Below are 24,893 nucleotides of genomic sequence, written 5' to 3' on the forward strand. Positions count from 1 at the left end.
TCGGCTTAATCCCTGTGAAATGACCATGACCTTTTTCATTTTAAAATGGGTGGTGAGCAACTTAATTTTTCTCAATGTAGACTTTGTTTTTTGCGTAATTTTAAGCCATTAGATTACACTTTCGAAATAAAAAATTGCGCTATATGAGCTATTTCGATCAGTTTTTGCAATATGTTTCATTAAAAATGCATTTACCAAATAGAAAGTTTTCACGTTAAAGATTTTGGGGAATTGAATTTTTCCCCACAAAAAGTATTTGGTAACGTCTCTCGACAGAAAATTGCAATGTTTGTTCTTCCTCTTTTACTTGTGCTCCTTTTTTGCCCATATCTTCAGTTTACTCGCCGTAACTAATCACCTTATCTTTTTGCACATCCATTTTCACGTGCGTGACGGCAATTCTAATAAATAATCTCGCGAATAATGTGCGCGATTGTAATTTTCTCACAAGGTCCTGTAACCACAATTCTAATTACTAGCCGTACTTCCACTTGCACACATTAATTTTGCTCTTTATTTCAGGAAAAATACCTCTCCGAAGCGTACAGTGAGGCCCAAGATTCGGACGCCGCGCGACGTCTGCTGGAGTTTGGAGAAGATTACCGCAACTTCTTGGATAGCCAGTCCGATTGGTCGACGAGATCCACGAATCCCGAATTTTCGCCACCCTTCAAACGGAAAAGTTTAGCGCCGTTTCAAGTTTTGGATTCCGAAAGTGATAGCGATGATGTTCGAACTTTATTGCAACAGTCACGCGACGGGTTGCTACAAATGATTAACATTTACAATCAAACCTTCTCGTCGAATCTGCAGGAATACATAATAACTAATGATGTACGTTTTACTACTTATTTATACAACTCATCGCTTGTGCCACTTTTCTTATTCTATTAATTTCGTCAACTTTCACTACTAGTAAGATTTTGATCGCTCCGTACCGAAAACAGTGGGTTTCAGTCATTCAACCAGTGATCGACACTCTTGTTCCATTATTACATAATACAATACTTATTAAAACTTATCAATTGGAAAGCGAAACACAAAAATGCAATACAAAGCTGAAAGTAGTGACTTCATAGTAAGTTTAGTGAGGATTCGAATCTGATCGGACCGGCCCGAAAAAATCTCAGTTTCTTTATTAATTTTATCTCCTCAACCATAAACACAGGAGGATGGAACTAATGGTTTCTCTAAGGTTTTGAGTATTTCCTTTCGGTTTTTCTGAAAGAAACCAAATTTCGTTGAATTCAGAATTTGTTTCGTAACCGCCTTTAGCAATTTAGAATCTCGAGGTACGATCGTTGAGGAAATGTTTACGTTTACATGATTGGAAAACCGTTTAGTTTATTCTTAATTCCTTTTTTCTGCTATGCTTTCCGATAAAGACCTTCAATTTATTTTCAAGTTCAGCCGGAATTAGCTTGAAAATCATAATTCGCATCATTTTTTTTCCACAAGCCACCAATTGTAATATCTTTCAAGATTTAGGCCCAGTTGTACAATGTCAGTTTAAATTTCAGATTAGTTTAACTGACAGATTCCAGAAACACGATTGGTCAACTTGTGAAATATTAGCCAGTCAAATCCTTTAACCCAAAATTTAAAACTGAAGTTTAAACTGCCATTGTATGACTGGACCTTAGAATTATATCCCACTTTTCTGAGATCAAGTTTAATATAGTGCATTCGCATCACTGTTAATTTGGAAAGAATTCATGCAGTCGATCACAATAAAGGGGATAAAGTGTAACCACGATGTGCAGTGGTGGGGTAGGATGTCCACAGTATGTGGCGACAGGGAATGGCCCTGTGGTAAAACTGAAAGCCCCATTGTAAGTAGGTATTACTTTTGAATGAAGTGGAAGGAGCTTTCCAGTAATCGTTGATCTACAACAGAGATCGATATAAGAGCCTTTCTTATTGAATATGGAAATTGATTTCTTAATGGAAGACGTGAAAAGTTTGATTTGACTAAAGACTTCGTGAGTTCGAGGCAAACAAGGAAACTACTGAAAAATGGAGGTGCATCTGGTTTGCAAAGACAAAAAACCATAGAGGTCCTGGCTCCCTTAAAGAAAGGTTAGGATATGAAGGTGGCGGAAATGAGAATATTCGGTTCCACTCACAATTACCTTGAATTTATATGTACAGGGTGTAGCACCTAAGATATCTCGGATCATAACTCCTTTACCATAAAAGATACCGAGATGAGTTTTAGAACGAAATTGTACACATGTTATACCCCTAACTTTAACGGTTTCGCTGTTATTATAACCTTTTTTCGTCAAAATTCGACAGTTTTTCGAAATTTTTTTGAGAAACTAAATCGCGCAGGCGCGGCTAATTTTTGGACTGAGGCACAGGTTAAGACCTCTTCCACAATCAGATAATTTTGTTTAAGTACTTTAACGAAAAAATACAATTCTTGATTGACCTTCGCTAAATGTCATATTTTAAAAATTTCAAATGGCACCCTCCTAAACAAATTATACCTCTGAGTAGCCAAACCTACAAATTTTTCACTGATATAAACAAAATCACACATTCCATAAGAAAATTTTAGAGAAAAACCAAGTCAAAACGCCAATTTCTAAAAAAACCTTATTTTCCGACCCCAAGTCTGCCATAATCAAACAAAAGATATTCAATTATCACAATTAACAGTCAAGTGTCGGCAGTGTATGATGTTTTTTAATCAGCGTTGCGAAAATGTTCTAAACACAAGCAGAACTGGTTGATATGGTGTTGATTCTTGTAGACCATATACTCGCGATGAACTTCAGTCGGATATTTATTTTTCGCAATCGGCGGTGGGAGCAAGTGGAGTCTGCATACTTTATCGACGCACACGCATAGAAATTTTACAGTACTGCTACTACACCCAGACCCAAATTCCCCGCGGCTCCCGCAGGTCCAATAATTTAAAAGACAGCTCAATAAAAAATGAAGGAATGTACCACTCCCTGGAATTTTATGGCGCATTCTTTTGGAGGTTGAAAAGTTAATAATGGCGACGTAAAGAACAAGAAAATCTATTAGAAGCACCAAAGGAGTTGTCGCTGATACACTGTATACAGGAGAACTAGCTGATTTGGTCGCCTGAAAAATTATCTGTAACACGGCAGATGGCAAGGATGGGAAAGACGTGCTCCCTTTAATATGTCTTAACAAGGAATTAGTCATGGATTTTCTTTGTTACAGTGACCTGTGGACAGACTTCAAACGACATATTATGCAATTCAAAATATGAACCATTTGCGAGTCTGGAGACTCCATTTCTAGGATTGCAGTGATAAAGTATATATGATGGATTACTTTTTATTGCCATTTATCATGTTTCCTGAAATGAAAATTTCAATCTAATATCCTTTTAAAAGGCGTTTGTAGTTGCAACTATGATCAAATGCGGAAAATGGAAAAATCTTAAATACTTCTTGGTTTCTGGGTACTTCTGTTTTTTTGTATGTCCGCCCAGTGTTCACTTTTCTCCTCCGAAACGGTTTAACCGAATGAGTTTAGTTTGTTAAAATCCTTATTTGTACTAATTTCAACGGGAGAAAACAACGCATTGCGTCCAAACCTAATTTTAAAGAAACTCAGTCTCGAAGACCACATAAGTCTGTACGTTTGTCCGGTATTTGCTCTCCTTCTTCTACTCAAGCTGGACATATGTTAATGTATTTTTATAATCGGTGTTATTGTTTTTTTTTAATTAATGCACGTTTTTGTTTCAGACCGATATAATAGCAACTTGCGATCGCCACATATATTGCCTTCATTTAATAGAAAAATCTCCAGAGGAATATTCCTTATCAAAAATTGACAAGGGACTCAGTGCCGGTAAGTTCCTCTAGCTATGGTTACAAAAACCAGGTAGAAATTCGCATAGCTCCTTACTGACACTACAATTGGTTAAATCAAAAATCACTTAGCATGGGCCAAAATATTTCAAAATCATTTGCACTTTAAAAGACGAAAACGAAACCTTCATTTATTCACCACTGCAGTCGGAGAAACGGGAAAGCAGTTTGATGGGTGGGACTTAAAAAGTTGGTTTTTTTCTGATTTGCTGTAGAAGATGCTAATCTAAGTATGAAAAATATGATATCCTATTCGGGGCATGTGCGTACAATTTTCATCTTGTTTTCAAAAACAAGGTAGCGCTGGCGGTAACTGTTTTTCGCTTTAGTAGCATATTTTTCATGAAAAATGCAGCCGGCGCATTTTTGCATAGTCAAATCTTCTTTTTCTTGTTGATTTAGAGTTTATTTTTTTTGGGTTAAGTGAAAAAGAAATTTTTTGTGGTGAACTTCGCGTTTTGTTTTTGTTTCTTGTGGTATATTAACTGAAACACGCCTGGTGGAGGTAACTTTTTATAAATCCATTTACATTAGTTTACCGTATAATAAACCGAGTAATCGACTCAGCTCGTCGTTGGAAATAATGCGTGAAACTTATTCAGTAAGTTTATGCCATCTTTCTTTTCTTTTTTAACTGCTCAACAACTTTTACAATTTTGTTAAAATACATTCTGAAATACTAGGAATATTTTGAATCACATGAGAAATTCCTCTTTTGTACCAAAATTTTCTTTGACGTCGTATCGCATGACGGAAGAAATAAGTTATTTTAGATTGCTGTCTTAACTTTTAAAAGTTCCGTATGAATACTGTGTTAGAAAAACTTTCCTGAAGATCAAAATTTTGATACTTGAGAGTGGAAAGGTTAAAAAAAATGATTTTTTATTATACCTGAATCACAATCTCCGTTTTAAACACTCAAATGCGTGCGAAAAAGGGCCTTTAAAACACACGTGCTTTAAAGTTGCTAAGTAACGATACTTCAAGTATGACTTTTGAAATTGTCATCTGGATGAAATAAAAAATCCTCTTAGGTCGCTTTCTGTAAATGCAGAACATTTCTTTGGCTTTTGTACCTATCCTTTGGTTGAAGCTTTCACAAACGCGCGTAATTTTGGGTATGCTTCCAAATCTGTTCCACTTTTTAATCGCAGCATTGCTTTAAAGTTTTGAATGAATGCACCAAAATATAGAAGATTTAAATACCTTTGACAATTGCTTCATATATGCCAGCATTATGGATGCATTTAAGACTGTATTCGTAAGTAACTTCCTATTCATCCATGGAAACAACTTTTCATATTCCTTATAATAGGCTTTACTGGAATTGGATTTTACACCTTCCAACGTTTGTTTAGATTTTACAACAATCGATTTAATGGACGGTCTTTTTCAACGGAAATCGTTTAATTCACAAAGACGATGATTTTTATAAGCAAACGTCAAGTGACATTTCCATAGCAATCGTGAAATTACGAACACCCAGCCCACTTAATTAGACATGTATTCGAGTATAACGTCAATATGACTTCATTGTATTTCCTATTTTTAAATTATACTGCAGGTATAATAAAAAATACTATAAGATACAGGTGTATAATTGGTCTTTAAAGCACTTGCAACGTTAAAGGCACTCCGCTTTGCGTCGTGCCCTTAAACTCGTTGCGCGTGCTTTAAATACTTGATTATATCGGTCACTCATTTTTGATCGCTATGTACATTTGTATCGGGCGATCAAAAATGAGTGACTTTCGAGTCGCCTTTGGAAGTTCGAGTTAAGTACGATTTCCCATGTAAACAAAAATTCCAAAGGTGACTCGACGGTCACTCATTTTTGATCGCTATGTATCTTAATATACTATTATCGAAGAACATTGATGCAAGTTTATTTTCAATTTGAAAATCAATCGGTTCAAAATTTGGAGATTGAAGGGTGAGTAAAAAAATCAAGTTGCAGTGATAAAAGTAAATTTCAAACGAAATTAGAAACACCCTGGTAACTGCAATTCAATTTGCAACTATTAATTATAATTTTTGAAAAATGAAGAAGAATCTGGTATGCAAACGACCGTTTCAATTTGAAGCTAAATATCAAAGTTTGACAATTTTGAATAACGTAGTTTTATATTTTCAACCTGAGTTTAAAAGTTTCATAATTTTTTGATTGATGATGCATATCAAAAGTATAAATCACAATTCCGAAATGAAATGTTTAAGTTTAACATTGAGATATTTTATTAGTTTATTAAATTTCCACTTGAAACCCTGGATTTTTAAATTTGGATTGCGACGAATGCACATGAAATAATTTAAAGAAGGGATCATGAAAAGACGTATCTCCGTAACAGCGAAAATGTAAAATTCGAGAGTGGAAAGTGAACAAAAAATATATTTTCAATTCCGAAATAAAATTAAAACTGTCGAAAATAATTTAAGCTTTCACAGATTTCTATTGCACATGAAATAATTTTGAGAACCTGAAATTTTTAAGATGAAACCTTGATAGCCAAAATTTCCAAATCTAGACACAAACAAACTACATTCTCGAATTGCGATTCTGATATGAAAGTTCAAACTTAAAGTTTGAGAGTTTTTAAACTTCACTTTGGAAACCAAAATATAAAATTACTTATTCACGAAAAATATACAGAAAATAGTTTCATGCTTTATATTTTAACTTAAAAAATGTTCCAGAATTTGATGTTTTAAAGGATGCACAAAACATTCTTGTCGTGGTTGTGTAGTCACGAAACACGAATCAGAGTTGGACTGGGTCACTGGGTCACCGGGTCAACTGGGTCACTGAATTAAACTGGGTCACTGGGTCGCTGGGTCACGTCATACTCTTTTCAGTTAGACCCAGTGACCCAGTTTGACCCAATGACCCAGTTTGGCCCAGTGACCCAGTTTGACCCAGTGACCCAACTTGACCCAGTTTGACCCAGCGACCCAATTTCACCCGGGGACCCAGTAACCTAGTTTGATCGAACAACGCAATTAAGTCTGCCCTCGGTTCAAGTGTACAGATTATGAAATAAATGAAATGCTGGTTTGTTGAAAATAATACTGGATTGCTTGACAACTGCCATTTCTGTGATGTTTGCTTTAATCCTGCCGTAAAAAACTTTCCATGTCCCGAATTGTAGTAATGTTATTTCTAAACAGTTCCCTCCTTCATTTCTTTGCTTCAGGGCTTACCAGTTTGCTTACAGGTATTCATTCACATTTAATTTTTTTCTACTAGTTAGCTTAATCCAAATAAATCTTTTCTCTAAATACTTTCATTGACTACTTGACTACAAACTATAAACAAATGCATTTGATTTTTTTAAGTATTAGTTCTCTTGAATGAAATTGGGCTACGTGCTTGTTGGCGAATATTATTGAGGAAGTTTTTTTTTAAATTAAAAGTTACTTGAAATTGTTTTGGATGATACCTAACAAGAATTTAATTACTGGGTCACCGGGTCAAGATGGGTCACTAAGTAAAGCTGGGTCAAGATGGGTCACCGGGTCAAGCTGGGTCACCGGGTCAAGCTGGGTCACCGGGTCAAACTGGGTCAAGCTGGGTCACCTGGTCAAGCTGGGTCACCGGGTCAACTGGGTCACCGGGTCACCGGGTCACTGGGTCAGTAATCTAACTGGGTCACCATATATTTTAAAATGATTGTACAAGCAGATAGATATCCTGAAAGAGAATCGGAAAAACCTGCCAAAAGCAGAATTAAATACCAAAAATGCGTACACTAGTGTTCGATTCGCTTATCATTTCAACGCCTGAATCTGATCTAACATAATATAATCTCTGGACCACAAAAACTAGGTAGTTGTATAATATACAAAAAATTATTGCTATATATGCATGCAATATGCATAATTTCCTTACGCAGGGGGACACAATTTATTTGGGGCGGGCATGTGGACACCTAAGTCCGCCCTTGACTACGTGTGCGCGTCTGATACGGACGGGGTTAGGTTTTTTGAATTCTTTATTTAAAGGTCTTTCGATTACGCTATAGCAAAACCTGTTTGGCGCTATGGCCGTTGTCGTCACTACTACGCACGATATTTATGCCAACAGTGTCAAAATTTGGAAAGTTTATACATCGTTTCATGTATCGTTGATTATACAATAATTTAGCAAATAACATTTTCAAACCCTATGAATCATTGATAGTATAACCGTGTATACTATTCTTGTTAGAGAAAATTCATTTTGTGAGTAACCGTGTCGAAGAATGGGCTATAGGTGAGTGCTTTGTTAAGTTTAAAATTAAGACGGATTGCGATAATTAGATCTGGTTTAATTTTTTTAGACTTTTACAGTATAACTAAATGGAAATTTTTTATTTATTAAGTACCGTAAAATAGGATTGTTGTTGTATTTTGGAACTTACTTATTCACTGTAACCGTTGAATGAAAAACAAAGGTTTTCATTCAACGCTATAACCTTGTTATAATTCCACACAAATCCCTATTCAACCTTTTTCCATGGAGTGTATAGGGACAGAATACGAATGAGAGGGGATTACGAGGGTAAATAAAATAATAAAGCAGTCTTACGGATAAATAACAAAATAATCAAACTCTCTTATAATTTATTATTAAAACAAAAAAAAATTTGCCACATAAACTTATGTCTTCTCCTTCTCACTTGTGTAGGAGTTTGTTTTCGAAATCCATCTGAAACATCAGGGAAGGTAAATATCTCAGAAGCCTTCCAAAACTTTTAACACTTTCCCATTAAAAGCTTTTTCAATTCCATGATTGTATTTGTACTGAAATTTTACACTAGCCCAATTACTGTCTTTGAGCTCCTTTTAGCACTTCTTTCCTATTTCCTTCTTGGTCTCCCTGTTGCAACACTAGGGTTGGGGGAACCACAAGCCTTTTATTTCTGCATCTTTTAGCGTGTAATTTCCCGGAATCGTTCGGTATATTAGCATGAAATTTGAATTGGTGCTATACGAAACGGTTCATTATTTTTTCAGTTGACAAAATGACAACTTGGCATAATTTCAAATTTTTTTTTAATGGAATAGCGAAACAGTATTTTGAAAATAAATGAATCAAATGTTTTCAAACTCGAAGGTTGAATTAAGCATATAAAGAGCTTCAAAATCACATGAAACATAATTCCATTAAAAAAATAATTCGAAATTATGCAAGTTACGAATTGGACATATGAAGTAAAAAATTAAAGAATTGTCTCGTTTCAAATTTCATGGTAAAATACGGAAGGGTTCTAAAGTAATGGGGGTTTTAAATTGTGAATCAGTCGGGAAATTCATCAAATGCACTTCTCTCTCATTCTGTGTAAAGAGGAGGAACTACCTTTTCGTGATAAACCTCCAAAAAAGGGTTTCTTTTATAATTGTTCCTACAAAGAGCATATGAATGTCTGTGCTACTAAATATTCCTTAAACCTCGAGCAACTATATGCAGATGAATTAAAAAATGTAAAAGTAATGACTGCGTATCGGATTTTTTAGAGCTATAAAAGTACTACTGAACTAGTCTAGTTGCACGTAGAATCTCGGCCGAAAATTGAAATATCGAGAATTATGGAATTATTATGGGTATGCAATTGCAACTATGTAGCAGCAGAAATTGAGAGAAAATAAGGTTCTGTGAGAAGTTGGTTCTCATTCTTTGGACTGGTACTATGTTTTCTAAAATTCTTCCAAAGCTGTAGAATCGTTAAGTGTGCAAATAGAATTAATAAAAGATACGTTACCTATTTATTGATTAGGTACAATTAATGTGAGGTATCCAATGACGACTGAATAAATTAATTAAGTTTTTGAAAATTTCGGCAATGAGCAGTTTTCAGCCAAAGTATTTTCAATTTTATACGATCTTCTGTTATTGTCGCACTTAACTAACTCTTCGTTATTTCAAATGGGATGCGTCGGTTTTTATTCATTTTTTTAATCTGTGCAAAATGTGGACCACATTTGATACATAAGTAACCATAGAACTAAACTGAATCGTTTTTCAATTTAGACGTTTCGGGAAATTATAAAGCATTTATCATTTTCCTTACCTAATATTGTTTGAGCAATTGATACACGGTGGTTGAATTCCTAATTCATGTCAAATTTTGCAGTTATGAAAATGTGCCGCTTCGGATCTTCTTTCTGGAGTCCGCAATCCTAGGATTGATTGGACGCAGTCCTCCACCCTTTCTTATCTTGCGTTAATCTTCTCACTTCTACATAACTACCCTTGCCTAGGTCCCGAACTATTTGGTCTATGTATCTAAGCCTCTGTCGTCCTACCCCTCTCTAGCCTTCTGCCATACCTTTTATAGCTAGCTGCACTAATCCTCCGTGTTTGAGCACGTGCCCTATCATTCTATCTCGTCTTCTCTGTACGGTTTTCCACATGTATCTATTTTCCTGTACTAGCTCCAAGACTGCTTCGTTTGTTACTCTGTCCATCCAGCTAATCCTCATTATCCTTCTACCACATTTTGAATGCTTCTATCCTATTTTTGTCTTCCCGCCTATCGTCCAGGTTTCGCACCCTATAGAACTACACTCCATATGTACGTTTTTAGCAGCTTTTTCCTAATTCATATATTTATCTCGGATCTTAAATTAGGAATTAGGAAAGTTATACAAATTGAATTCAATTGCATTTCTCATTTTTAATTCGGATTCTTCCATAAATTTTACGTCGTGTGATATTCTTTCGTTAGTTAACCAGATTTTGTAATCTTTGCTTTCCTCTAAATATTTTCCTTTCATAAATATTTATTCCAACAATTCATGGAATCCCAGGTACAAATTCAGCAAAAACTGCTCTTCCATATGCACCATGCACCTAAATAAATGGAGTAATTTATAAAAAGTGGAGTAACGTATAAAATTATGCGGTAACACCGGGATTTTTTTCGTGCCATAATTTGTTTGGTATACTTTATTCCCATATATTTAAACGAAAATCACTTTTGCGCATTCTTTAGCACCCCAGAAACGCATTGTCGTATAGTTCGCTGTGCTGAAATTATAATTTCCCCAAATGCAATAATTATAAAATATAAACCTTGAAGGGAGGACGTGCATGACTATAAAATAATGGATGCGATCATTTTCGTCTTTTCTGTTTTATTTCGCAATCTAGACTCCGTTCAGAAATGTTATTTGTTATTTCAGTCCATACGCCTGAAGCGAAGGTAGACCCACTATACCTGACTGTTCATTGACGTTTGTCCAAAAAAATACCAACCCCAATAATGTGTAGAAACCAATGATTTGTCTAGTACCTCCAACTTTTACTTTCGGTTTAGCTAATCTACGAGCAGCTGTTTATTGCTCCCACTAACGACCTTAAACGGTTATACTCTACTACAACTGCAAGTGTAACACAATTACATTGTTTATAGTAATAATAGTAGAAATAGGCTGCTTAGTTATATCCATAAACTGTTAAAAAACGGAAACTCCACGAATTCCGGTACCAAAACGCAACGCCTTCAATTGGAACCAATTAAACCCGGTGCTGTAAGTACCTAACTTCCTTTTTTGTGTCGATTTTCTAATTTTTATGTAGTTTCCTGTGCATAGGATGCCTATCCTAACCAGTAACCAGTTTCTACTGCGCTAAAATCGGGTTATAACTAAAAGATGTTCATTTTAGTTAAGCGTAGGTACAATTAATGTAATTGTCTGCCTTTTTAATTGCATTGACCTAGTCCTTTTACAAATAGGTGCAGTGCGGTCAGTTTGCCTACTCGCGCGCATTTGAGAATCAAAATTCTAGTACATACTTAGTCTTTGTTGTACTTATGCGAATTAATGAGGCTACTGTAATGTGTGGAATTAATAGAGATCTCCATATGTATATATTTGAGAAACCGGTTGTATAAGCGAGAAATCTGGCCATTACGTCTTGTTATTATTAGGCTTTTAACGCGGTTTTTATTTTCAGATTTACTATCACAGTGGAAGCGGTTGAGGGAGAAGTTGAACAAGATGCAAGAGTACAGAAGTTTGCAAAAGGAAATATTGACTTTGAAAAATGAACTTACAAATGAGAAGATACCGGTGCGTTTAGAATCCTTAACTGTAAACTCAATTGAGGATATTCGCAAGGACGTTGAGATTTATTCGGTAAGTTTTGTATTATTAATTTTTTTATATATGGCGAGAACTCATCATTGAACATTAGCTATTTCAACATATAGACCTTGGAAATGTGCCCAGTTTTTTCAATAAGTACGTAAATAATTTTCGTTATATCATACCATAGTTCGTATCCTAGAGACCTAGACGATAATTATTAGACCTCGAAGTACTAATTTGTTATCCACCTGTGCTTTTGAATTGCTATCGCAAGAGGAATTTACTGTATTACTTGTTCTTTTAACAAAGCACAATTCCTTAAACTTTGACAGAATTTTCATAAACCAATTTCGGATTCGTTATTTAGATATTTAAAACCGCCCAGATGACAATTTTCTTTGCATCTCCATTTGGGGTGCAAGAAAACTATAAAATGTGTAAAGAGCAGTGAATAATTTTTGAGCATTACTTTCGTTATGTTGCTTTGATGACTTCAAGTGTTTCTTCCATATCTTTGGTTGGCTATGACAGATGACTTGATTTGTTTGAACTGTTTACTTACTAAAAATTCTTACTGTATAATTTTATTCAAGTACCAAATGATTTATTATAATTTTACAGTCGATAAATAAATATGTTATAATGGTGTTATAGTAAAATTGTTAATGCCATAAAGACGAACGTACTCTTAACCGCTAACATGTACATGTAGTTATGTACTAAAAGGAATGGCTCAATGTGCAATAATTTTTAGTCACACTCACAGTATATAGCTAATTGTCGAATTATTTGATTTGATTTGATTATTTAAACATTTTTTATAAAAATAAAATTTCGTCCAGTAACTTTTAGTCGTAGAACCAAAAATTACAAAGTTATAAACGAAAATTGTAAAAAAATTTCAATTGGTCGTTATCTCATTTTAGAAAAAATTTTATAGAAGGATTTTCAAGGAATAATTTTCATTGCAAAGTTTTTCAATTGTATTCAATTAATAACAAATAATTTCAAATCATAATGTACATTTACGAGTATACTGTACAGGTATAAAAAAATCATACGTAACCGTGTGGGGCTAAAAGAACATTTGCCTACTATTGTTGCATTTTGTCCATATTTCGCCACGTGCAGACGTATTTAATTGTGCATGTCACTGTGAAAACTATTTTGAATTTTTTGGAAAAGATTTTGGGTTATGTGAACACGGTTTTGAGTTCAGTGAGGACTATTCCGAATTTTTTAATAAGCATTTAGACTTTTCTACTTTTTGTATTATTCTATCAAGATTGATTGTTTTATTTGAAAATGCACTTAGGCGAAAATAAAATCAGAACTGTGAAAGCGAAATGAGTAACACTTTACTTGACCGAGCAGTAGCATAAACTGGTTAATGAACAATGTTTACGAACTATTTTGGATAATAGTATTTGTAAAATCTTGACAAATGAAAATTGAAAAATTATTCCTTGAAAAGCCCTCTATAAAAATGGTGTGATATAATTTTTTTTTTTTGTAAAATGACGAGAAAAAAACCATCCAAGTTTGGGTCAAATCTCAGAACCGGTGGTCGACCATTGTTTGTTACTACGTCACTACTAGATTCTACGTAAAAATATCTAAAATTGGCAGTTTTACCTTCTAACTACCCGTACGTTAGTAAGGGAGGTGTTGCATCGGGGTAAAAAATGACCCCCCACTTTTTTACGGAAATACACGTTTTGAGGTACCAGGAATCCGAATCAAACAAAATTTCGATGTCAGTCTGTCTGTACTCTCATTTCCGGGAACCAAATTTGGTACCCATATTCTTAGACATAAAAAAGGGCTGTATTTTTTCGTGTTATTGTTTTTTATCATGTGGCCCCCAGCTATATGTGGAAACCTTAAAATGGCCCTTGATGGTCGTTCTTTGGAGGACCGTATCTCATGAAGTATTGAAAGTGTAAGACGAAAAAATGATTCTTAATTCCTGTGTTTGTTTTAAGCGTTAAGGTTCATCTTTATACCACTGAAAAAATTAGCATTCATTTATCAACAGCCGAAGAGGGTGAATCCACACCTAGCGTACAAAAAAAAAGGTTAACACGAAAACAGTTTGTAATTATCATTCCTGTTAAAACTCTCTAACACTACCGAAAAAATTGGCAGTCAATTAGCGACCGTCCGAGGGGTGAAATTCTACATCTAGCTTATAAAGAAAATTGCGAACATTCAAGAAAAAAAGGTTTCAATTTCTTATGTTTGTTAACATGATAAGATTCCTCTAAAATTCTCCTTAAACTTCGTTCATATTTCCCTTAAGCTTTTCTGAATCGACCGCACTCAAGTTCTTCAGCTTTTTTTTTGAGCTTCCGTCTGACATTCAGGTTTCAATTGTCAATTTCCTATCAGATTCTTCTCAATTTTTCCTAACATTAATATACTGGAAGTTTTTATCAAGTTCTAACGCTCTTCTTTAACGGAATAGTCATGGAAGCGTAAATTTTTCCTAATCGGCGAACTAGCATAGATTTCTTCGATTAGTGACAAATCGTAGTGGATTGGGGGTATTTTCCTGTATATTTATTACAAAAATGCACATAATTTACGGTGATTCAGCGTGGAGTTTAAGAAAGTTTGTGCTTATATCATCAATTACACTTGAAAAAGAGTTTTCTTTACCTTTTCAGATGGGAAAATGTGCTTAAACATTCGGAATCAGACGTACTTTCTCTCATTTTGGAGATTAGTCAGATCGCCTTTTCTTGAAAAGTAACTAGGCCAAAAGAAAATTTGTATGAGCTTGAAAGAATATTGATTTGTCGAAGTTCACGTTTCCCATAGATGTCGTTCTAGAGTGTTGGTATTACAGTATTCTGTAAGTTGTTACTGAAACCTGTAAACGGTTCTTATAGCATGCTTACAGCACATTTGTGTGGGTGGTTACAGGGTAGTTATCAATGATGTCTATCTCGTACTTTACAACAGATTGCGCTGTAGGTCTTGATCTTGAGATATACTTATACGTGGTTTTTCGTCCACTATACTTCTTTGAATTAGCTGTAGTTATGAAAAATTTATTTGGAAAATTGAGGGGGGGGGGCTATTTCTATGTACGTTGTTGGGGTGAATAACAAAGCGCCCTTAATCCAGTGCATTGCTCATGGATTCTTAAATTTAACTGTATGCGACCTAAAAACTAGCGGTGTGTGATATTTTCAGAGTTTGAAATGACGATAAAAGCGTACCCGTGTCGCGCTGCTGCTACGGCCGGGTACGTGACGGGATTCTCAATAGGAGTCTCCATCACGCCTTACTCACAACCACGTCCAAGTCTTAATCTGAAGGTGCCCGGAACAGGGTACAAATGCTGCTGCTTTGTGACAGTCGATATCGATCGCACATCATCATATGACCGCGTACTTCAGGATCCTTTAGCTGGAAAACTTTTTCTAGTCGTTACTGTTTCTGGGGTGTACTTAAATTTTTTTCGGTATTCCCTCCTGCGCTGTCGTAAATTCGGTTCTTCTCGTTGCACACTTGATTTAGAAAGGCATTTAATTATTCTAATTGTACATTCGAGCGTTTATAGAAAATTTACACAGGATGTAGAATAAATCGACGTGGGGCGGGTTTGTCCCTAACACACATTTGTATGCTACTGATAACCCGCTACAGACGTGCATTCCAACGTAATTCAATTTGCAATCAACGGCCAATCAATTGATTCGAACTTGGTACAGTTTGTCACGCGATTACGGTAATATTCGATGCAAATACTGGAGTGTTTAAATTTTTTTAGGGGATAATTTTCCGTAAAGGTCCGTTCACATATTTTGTGCATTAGAGAATGTCCACTGACAGTCCCTTGAGACTGATCGTAGAGTTGCGAAAAGTCTTCTATCTACTGGGAGAAGTACAGCGAACCATATATTCTTGCTGCCTGACATTGATGGCAGAGCGTGTATAAATTACTCAAGTTTATGTTTACGCTTCCAGCGCCTTTTTTCTTTTTTTATGTTATATTCGTTACCCTATATACAATTTTAATTAGCCGCATCTTATACTATGCGCTTCCGTCACGAAAAGATTTTTTTAATCGAAACGTTATAATGCCTAAAATCCGCATTACGTGTGGTCAGGATATCTGTTATTTAAAGTTCACACTACGATTAGGGTCTTGGGAAATATTAAAATGAATTGCCAAAACGCTTTTCCCTTCGGCGATTATAAAACCCGCACGGTATAAATTAGTTTATGTTTGGGTCAAGTTACACACGCCCTTTTCAAAAAGGGGATGTCGATGAATTTGAAAATAGTTTAATAAATTTAATACTCACGCAATTTCAGATTGTATTTCTGCTCAAATTACAACGTTAAAGTATCGCGTTTTAATGTACACATACTCATAACGGTAATTTCATTATCAAATCGTGTTTGTTACAGAACAAATTACTAAGCATGGACGAACAAAAGGCGAAATTATTAACACTCAACGTCGCTGTGCATCGCTTTGTGTTCGAAAACAAAAATTACAATTCCACGGCTCTCAAGGGTGATATTTCGGACTTATACCGCGTATGGTACGACATTCACAGCAGGTAAGTGTCGCTTTTTACTAATTGCTAATTGTCATTATCCGAAAATTACGTTTGTCACAAAACCAGGTGTAAGAATATGTTACTGATTACGTGGTTGCCAGGCACGTAGCTAGAGGGAATTTGATGGGGGGCCCAAAAAGAGAAGGGGGGGTCCTTTATACTTTTACTTAATACACTATAGATTGCTGTGTTCGTATACAAAAGAACTAGAATCAACCTATGAAGTGTGTACCTATTCATTATAACGTTTAAGGGGAGTTTTTTTTCTGATGTTATGTTAAGTTTAGATCTCAGATGATTAATTGAAATAAACTGCACCAATACCAATATAGACAACAAGTCACTTCCGGTTGACGAATATTGACCAACATTTAATCAATTAGTCCCTTGACCATTGTCTACCTATTGCTAAAAACAGAATTGGAAAATTCGAAACCGTTTGTGAGTTATCTCCCTCATTCCCTCATCTCGCCATTATTTTAATTTTGTTATTCCTTCCCATAACTATTTTGCTAACCACTCCCGTATTAGCTCCTTGCAACTACTACTTCCTCGTGCGTTCTCTATCTTCACTCTATGTGTTGTGCTTGTGCATCAAGGTCCGTTTTTCCAGCTCATTTTCCAAACTTTTGGCCTCAGTCCGTGCATATCCCTTTCTCTATAATAGTATATTTTTTCCTCTGTTCTTCCCACATTCGATTTGCGTTCATGTTCGTTCCCAAGCATTTTTTTTACTAATTCCCTTTCTCTTTCACTTTTTTTCCTCGAACCTTACCGCCCTGTGTCTCGACATTTTCGTTTCCTCTAACATACAATTTAGTGTTGTCCCGTTTAGCTCTAATGCCCATTCATAATAGGTACCTTCTTTGTATTTATTCTTTTCAGTTCATCCCCTTGTGTACACCCCCATATCTCCGCTCTGTGCATAAGCACATCTCTCACCATTGTATCAACTGGGTATTTTCTTATTTTGAACTCCTCTCCTATTCCCCACATCTGTCTCATTGCCACTCCTTTTTCTTAGTTCTCTTATTTGCACATTTTGTCCTATTATTTCATTGCATTTGGCACCCTAAATATTTAATTTCTATTACTTCTTTCCTTTCTTTGCTTCTTCCATTTCCATTCCATCTCTCTTTCCGTCCTCTCCCTTTTCCAAATCTCCTCGTCTTTGAGTTTTCTACATTTATCTATTCCTTTCCTTTCCCTACGTTTCCTTCCTTTGTTCTACCTCTGTTGCTATTATCACTGCGTCGTCAGGGGTGGACCGGCCCAAGGGGGGGTTTGCTACCTGGCCCGTAGGTCATTATGGCCCGTTGCAAATTTATAAGTATGTACTGTATTAAACGGCAGTATTTGTTTCTTGCATTTTAACAAATTATTAACACGTTTCTCTCATTGGGTGTTGTAGATCAGCAGTTTCAAAATGATAAAGGGTGGGCCAACTTACAGTACAAAAAGAAGTGGTATGACATTGAAAGTATTTTAGGTGGGCACTGGTCGCTGGACACCCTGCCAGGACTATTTGTTCCGTGATAAAAGTAGACAAATTATGATTTTTTTCGTTTTGTTTTTAAGTATACAATCAACTTCATTCGACGCTAAAATGGCAAAAAAATACACCTAAAAGGCGTTTGTCGTTTAATTTGGATCAGTATCCACTTCTCACCTCCCCCCTTCTTCCCACGCACCACTTCTGCTTTTATTGTCCTCTCACCGCCTAGCAATTGCCTAGCATGCGTTCTGTTTTCTTCCTCTTCACTTTTTCTTTCTTCTTCTTGTTTCCATTTCTTCTTCCCTCTCTCCTCATTCCTTTATCTGAATCTCACCATTATTTTAATATTTTTTATTCCTTCCCATGAATATTTTGCTAACCACTCCCTTATTCGTTCCTTTATAACAACTACTTCCACCCTTTCTCCTATTTGTCTCCTACTTTCGAGCTCAGCCCATGCATATCCATTTCCTTTGCTCTTCCCTTTCACTCCTTTCCTCAAACCTTACCGCCCTGCGTCGCGAAGCTATCCGAGGAGGCCCAAAAAAAGAATTTCATCATTACTTCTTTATTGCTTAATAATTTTACACCTAATGTTGATCACCTTTACAATATTTTCCATTGACTTCCGCACGTTCCCTCCATTGTTCAAAACATTTTTTAAATTCACTTTTCTGGATGTTCTTTACGCTTCCTATAGCGATTTTGTTTTACCTCCTCCTCAGTGGCAAAACGCTTTCCTCTCATGTCCTTTTTGAGCCGGGTGAACCAACAGAAATCACAGGAGGCGAGGTCCGGCGAGTAGACAGTCGATTTCTTCTCCAGAGCTCCAGTGCCACGTAATTGGAATTTTCTTATTATGTATGGTGTCTGGTTAAACAACTAAATAAATAAATTAATTAATCTCATGCCATTTTTTGGTCAAAAACTGCTTTATGGAGAGGGCGCGTTGTCACTCTCTCCCAGCCACCGCCAAATTCCCGTTTCCTTTGGGTTTCCTCGTATATAATTTGGTATTGTCCTTCCGTTTAGCCCTAATACCCATTTATAATACTTTCTTTGTATTCCTTCCAGTTCCTCCTATTCCTTTCACCCCTCATATCTCCGTTCCGTATAGAACAGTTCTGAAGTCATTCTTGAAACCCCTCCCCCTATTCCAGACACTTGTCTCATCCCTACCACCCCCGTTTTCCTTAGTTCTCATACTTGCGCACTTGTCCCATTATTTCTTTGCATTTGGTACCCTAATTTAACTGCTCTTTCCCAAAACGTTTCCATTTATTTCGTTTGTCTCTTCTATCTCTGTTGCCATTATCACTACGTGCGTCGCCCGCGTATGCCAAGGACTTCCTTATTACCACTACGATCCCTTCACCTAGGCCCTCTCTTAATACCTTTTCCATGTCTCTCATATAGAGGTTAAATGAGGTTGCTAAGTGGGATACTCCTTCCCTTGTATACTTACCCTCAATGTCTGTGTCTTCTGTCTTTTATCTTCTTGTCTATTTTCCCATCTTCCATGCCAACTATGAAAAAACGCACCTTTCCGCCCTTTTTTCCAATTCTTTTTCCACCAATCTGTAATCCATACATATAGCCTATCTTCTTTTCCATTTCTCTTTCTAATCCTTTATTCAGTACCGTTGCTTAGATTCTATACGCCGTCGTCTTGATCTCGATCTTGATTTCCCTATAATTTTCCACACAATCTTTATCGCCTTTTTTTGAAAATGGCCCTTTCCTTTTGTGTGATTTTGGGTTATTTGGTGGTTATAGTATATAGTATACACCCTTTTGAACTTCGTGTTAGATTAGTGAGTAGCGGTCCAGAGATCCGTCTGGAGGATCCGGGAACGAAAGATCACGCGATGCAGAGTGCTTATCAGTGGCTGAGTGTAGCGTGTTTTTGTCCTAAATGACGTTTTAAACGATTGGCGTCTTTGTAACTTTTTCCAGGACATGATAAGTTGAAAGGGCAAGGGAGACGGTCCACTAAGATTTTCTTATTCTTCTGCGGAGAGGTTTATGCCCTTTTCCGTGAATGCAGTTGTAGATCATTTGCCCACCATCATGCTTGGTTGTGCACATTTAGAACAAACTTTATTAATAGGCACTCGACTGAAGAGTCTCTTGTGTAAATTGTTCTTCGGCGAGATGAAGCATCTTGTATGCATAATTCGGTTAATTTGTCATTTCTAGTCTACTCACCACCTTCTACAGTTAATTCGGCGCATTTGGTAGCTAAATCAGCTTCTCCGGCACATAAATCGGCAATAATATTTGACATTTAATTGCCCACGTTGTTAAAGCATACACATATTCGTCGCGGAAAATCAATATGCACAACTAGGATTATTATAGTAAACGAAACGGAACATCAAAATAAACACAAAAAAAAACACTTGCTATAAATTGTTATTAAAGAAAATATTTATAACAAAGTTCGCCTGTACTTTAAGTATGAATAGTGTTATCTGTCCATTTCATCAACGTAGGTACTCGTACCTAAACAAGTTGCAAATCAGCAAAGCGCATTTTTGGTAATATCAATCAGTATTTTATTAGCGAAGTTTAAAATTATCCATCCTATGAGTAATCTAACTCAAAATAGACTAGAGCCTGCACATCTACACTACGCAGAAAGCTTTTAGTGAAAATTTGAAGTCTCTAGCTATTGTAATTGCTGAGCCGTACCATAGTGTAAGGCCGTAGGTACATAGCCAGCCATAATGAATATAATAGCGTATTTTTTTTAAAAATGCGCCAAAGACACAGGGAGATTTTACTCAAAGCTGTGATTGGTAAAATGGCAAACGTAAATTTCGATTAACATAATATACTGTTTCTTATGTAAGGATATTGTTTCAGTGTAACAGAAAGACTAAACCAGCTAAATTCTCTACTTCAAACCTGGCAAACGTTAGAAAATCGCCTTAAACAACTGCAAGGCAACTTACAGGAAGACAAAGAGACTTTGGCAGTCTTGGATTCGGCACTGCAAGATGGAGTTTTTTCAAATCATATCGCCACGTCGGTTCGTGATGTAGCGAAAGTACTTTCGGAAACATATCAGGTGAGTTTAATTACATTAAATAATAACGCGTGTGTCTATGTTTACGGGTCGCGATTTAACGCCTCTAATGCGGTGTGACGGGAATTTTTTGCACTATATTAACGCAATTAAGAGATCTATTTTGGGCATTTCCACGACTAGTCTGCGAACGTAATGGTGCCGCTTCCGGATCGTTAATCGCACCTCAATCGAATTTCTGGTCACGTTGCTGAGATATTCGATGGAATCAGCGTAAAAATACAAATTTAATATCGCTTCTGAGAGCGTACTGTCTTTATGATGCTTCCGAAAAAGCCAACGCGAAAGCAAAGTTGTAGTTTATTATTGCAAAATTATCCCTGTTATGAGGTGGTGGCTTTGCTTACTAATAAATACGCGCAAAAGTACTGAAATATTATAAATTTCCTGCATTAAAGTAGAACGTATCTAAGTTGCGGGAACGCCACTGCAACGTATAAGTTAGTGATTGCTTTGACCGTTTGAAATCTGTTTTGTATGCAGCGCGGCGCTTTTCATTACTGGGGCGGTTCATCCGGAGCGACGAAGACGTCGATAAACCAAGCCCGCTATAGTTTGTTCACTTGTTGTAGGATTCAAGCCTGCCTGGATTGTTAAGCGAGAGCTCCTATTCAGACAGCGGCATTTCTGACGAAGGATCCGAGCACGAGCACGGCAAACGGGAAAGAAAACTTGCGTCGATCCGTCACCTGATGAGGCAACTCGAGGCAATTATGGCGCCCGATTGCTCTGCCAGAGCGAAAATGAGCGAACGTCTCCTTGCGGCCGAAGATGAGCTTCGACATCTTCAGAAACGTTGCCGAAGTTTGGTCGTTCGGACTGCTGTAAGCGCAGTTTCGCCGCCACGGTTAGTGCATTTTTAATACACTTATGGAATTATTTAGGTTTGATAATACGCATTCTGGTTCTTAAATATTAAGTTGCCGCATCGACTGTTTGACCTATTTTCACGCGTCTTGGCACAGTTTCCTGCAAAGACTGTCTCGTTAGCATGTTTTCACTTCTTCATTTTCCACGTTGGGGACGGCACCATCTCCAATTGAATTTATCGTATTAAGATTAAGGCAACGATTCGTTCTTTATTCTGTAGGGACGTTCGTATAGAGGTGTAGGTTTTATAGGTGCAGTCAATGGATTTGATAGAGCCCGTGAAATAGTATTACATACCAAAATCTTTGTTAAGGATTCTCAGATCCTTTATAGTTTCTTATTGTTGTCCGTTCGTCCGTGTGCACGATCACTTTGTAAAAGCAACGGATCGTGTTGAAATTTGACATGCGGGTCCTTAAACATTAAGGTAGGACGGTATTGATTTACAAGTAGCTAGGTCAACAGGAACGAGGGACTTCAAGTGAATCGGGAAACGGAAAAATTAATTGCTAATATAGAAGTCGATATATTTCATTCCTAGGTTATTCATGTGTAACAATACTTTCTGTGGTATGAATTTTGGAACAAAATGTATCCCAACTTGTTATTTACCTACCTATACAACAATGTTTAGCTTGACTTTTTCGAGCCGAATAAAAAACGCCGTGTGTTTTTGCAAAAAAATGCACAGCGTTTTTTATTTTCTTAAACCTGCAGGCTAACGTGCATAAATGTCCCACATTCGAGAAACGCAATGCCCATTTGTGCTCGTTTTATACTGATTTATGCGCCAATTGCAACGTTTTGTGCAGAAATATTAATGGTCTATGTGCCAGTATATCGAACCAAGTTCAATTTTACACAAAATTGTTCTCAGTTTGTGCTCATTTGTACTCTCGCATTTTGGGCGTTAATATTAACGGAGATACGAGATTTTTAATCGTAATGCCTACGTACCAACATTTCCAATCTAGTGGCCATTTTACATAGTGAATTACGAATTTTGCACTGATTTTTGCGACACCTTGTTTTGTGTATCCACGTACACGTTTTAGCAAAGGTGCAAAATCTTAATTTTCTTTCTTTGTCCATCATAGTATATGGTTGAAAAAAGAATAAAACAAGTATAAATTGTGCACAACTCTTGTGCAGATAAAGCGCATTTTTTAAAACCGAAATAGCTTAGTAAACGCTTGCGTTATACTTAAGGTAGTACTATATTTATCGATGTTTACTTTCTTGGTAGATGATTAATGGGAAGGGGGCTCTTTAGACATAAACATTTAAAGGCCGTCAAGAAGAATCAAACCCTTAGAGATTTTCCGAAATATTACATTTTCGAGATATTCACAATTAATTAATTGTCTGGTTTTCTACGAGTATAAAACACGATAACTCTCTCTAATTGCGCATCTTTTCTTAATTTGACCATCGTCGTACCTATCTTCTATGGTTTTGGAGATCCCCATGATAGACATCCTTATCTTGGACACATTCGTAGATTTATATGTCAAGTTTCAAAATTTTGGTATCTAAATCGGAAAAGAAATATCCACTTTTAACATTGAGAGATTTTTTAGCGTACCATTTAAATATCCATTTGAAACCTTGCGTTTTAAAATTTGGATTGCGAAGACTGGATTAAGAAAGGATCATGAAAACGTGTATTTTTAGGCCGAAACCGTGATAGTCAAAATTCGAGAGTTAAGAAATGAACAAAAAATATATTTTCTATTCTGAAATAACATTTAACATTGGAGAAAATAATGTTACGCTTTCGCAGCTTTGTAGATTAACTCAATCAGTGATTCTGAATCTGAAACGAAGTTTCTAATTTTCAAATTCCAATTTGTAATCCGTGCGTTTAAAATGTGGAGGACAAAAACCACACATTAAATAATTAAAATCAGAGAACGTCAAGATAAATAGCCAACATTTGCAAATCTAGGGTGAAAAGATGTACAAAAATTACGTGCGCGAATTGCAATTCTGACAAGAATTGTCAAGCTTAAAACCTGACAATTTGTCATTTTGAAAACCAAAAAATTAATAATTTGTTCATGAAGGCGTGAATTTCAAATTTGAAAGACATTCGTAACATTCTAGAGTTTGATGTATAAAGGATCCACAAACGCTGCGATTGTGGAGCCACGAATAATGTTCACTGGTGATTTTCATTTGCAATTCAAAACCTTGTATTTAAAAATTCGGAGCATTAAGACTTTACACACAGGAATGCTGAAACAAAGAGAGAATTTTAGAGGAAGATCTGGATCATGATTTACCCTTCACCTTCACGTGCCAGCACATCAGAAAATCGTTTGATATGAAAACTTTTGTGTGCGCCCTTCAATCTCCAAATTTTGATACTGTTGACTTTCAAATTCGAAATTGAAGATAAACTTGCCAATGTTCTTCAGGTAAATAGTTTTTTTAACCATTCTACTGGCAAGTATTGAAATTTTGATTTTCAAGAACGTTTTTTTTTTAATACAGGGACGAGAGCAATATAAAATAACTCATTTCTTCTCTTTTGCACCACGATGGGAATAGCAGGAGATAATTTTAAGCGTGTTAAACGTGTTGTAACAGTCGGTCATGGTGATTTTTCTAGCCGTTCGTATAGTTTGATGTCAACTATCAATGCATGACAAAAACATGCCCGTATATGAACAAAAAGACGCCGAAAACAATTTTTTCTGAAACTACTTTAGAAACAACTACTTTCATCTCTAAAAAGAGTGAAGAAAATGTGATATTCCTCTCTAGCAAGTAAAAAAGTAAAAAGTAAAAAACATTTGCAGAATTAATCTTAAACATGACATTCAAAATTAAAACATACCCCGTGTCAAACTTCATTATTGCATACGATAATTTTTTAATTTTGATTGTAGTTTCAGAAAAAAATATGCGTAAAACTTGAGAAG

The 24,893-nt window shown here is 36.1% G+C and overlaps 1 protein-coding gene across 3 annotated transcripts in view; it reads left to right on the forward strand.

Annotated features, from left to right (window-relative positions):
* The window catches only part of LOC116173581, a 147,738-nt gene extending 125,764 nt beyond the window's left edge, over window positions 1-21,974 (forward strand). For all 3 annotated transcript variants that reach the window (XM_031491184.1, XM_031491183.1, XM_031491185.1), the window contains 6 exons: window positions 523-834; window positions 3,735-3,840; window positions 11,797-11,978; window positions 16,356-16,510; window positions 20,874-21,078; window positions 21,669-21,974. In XM_031491184.1, coding sequence (XP_031347044.1) covers window positions 523-834; window positions 3,735-3,840; window positions 11,797-11,978; window positions 16,356-16,510; window positions 20,874-21,078; window positions 21,669-21,959 — 1,251 coding nt within the window. In that variant the 3' untranslated portion in view covers window positions 21,960-21,974. The remainder of the gene's footprint in view (window positions 1-522; window positions 835-3,734; window positions 3,841-11,796; window positions 11,979-16,355; window positions 16,511-20,873; window positions 21,079-21,668) is intronic.
* Window positions 21,975-24,893: the final 2,919 nt, after the last annotated feature.

The sequence above is a fragment of the Photinus pyralis genome, unplaced genomic scaffold (assembly GCF_008802855.1).
Source record: "Photinus pyralis isolate 1611_PpyrPB1 unplaced genomic scaffold, Ppyr1.3 Ppyr1.4_LG6, whole genome shotgun sequence".
NCBI lineage: Eukaryota > Metazoa > Arthropoda > Insecta > Coleoptera > Lampyridae > Photinus > Photinus pyralis.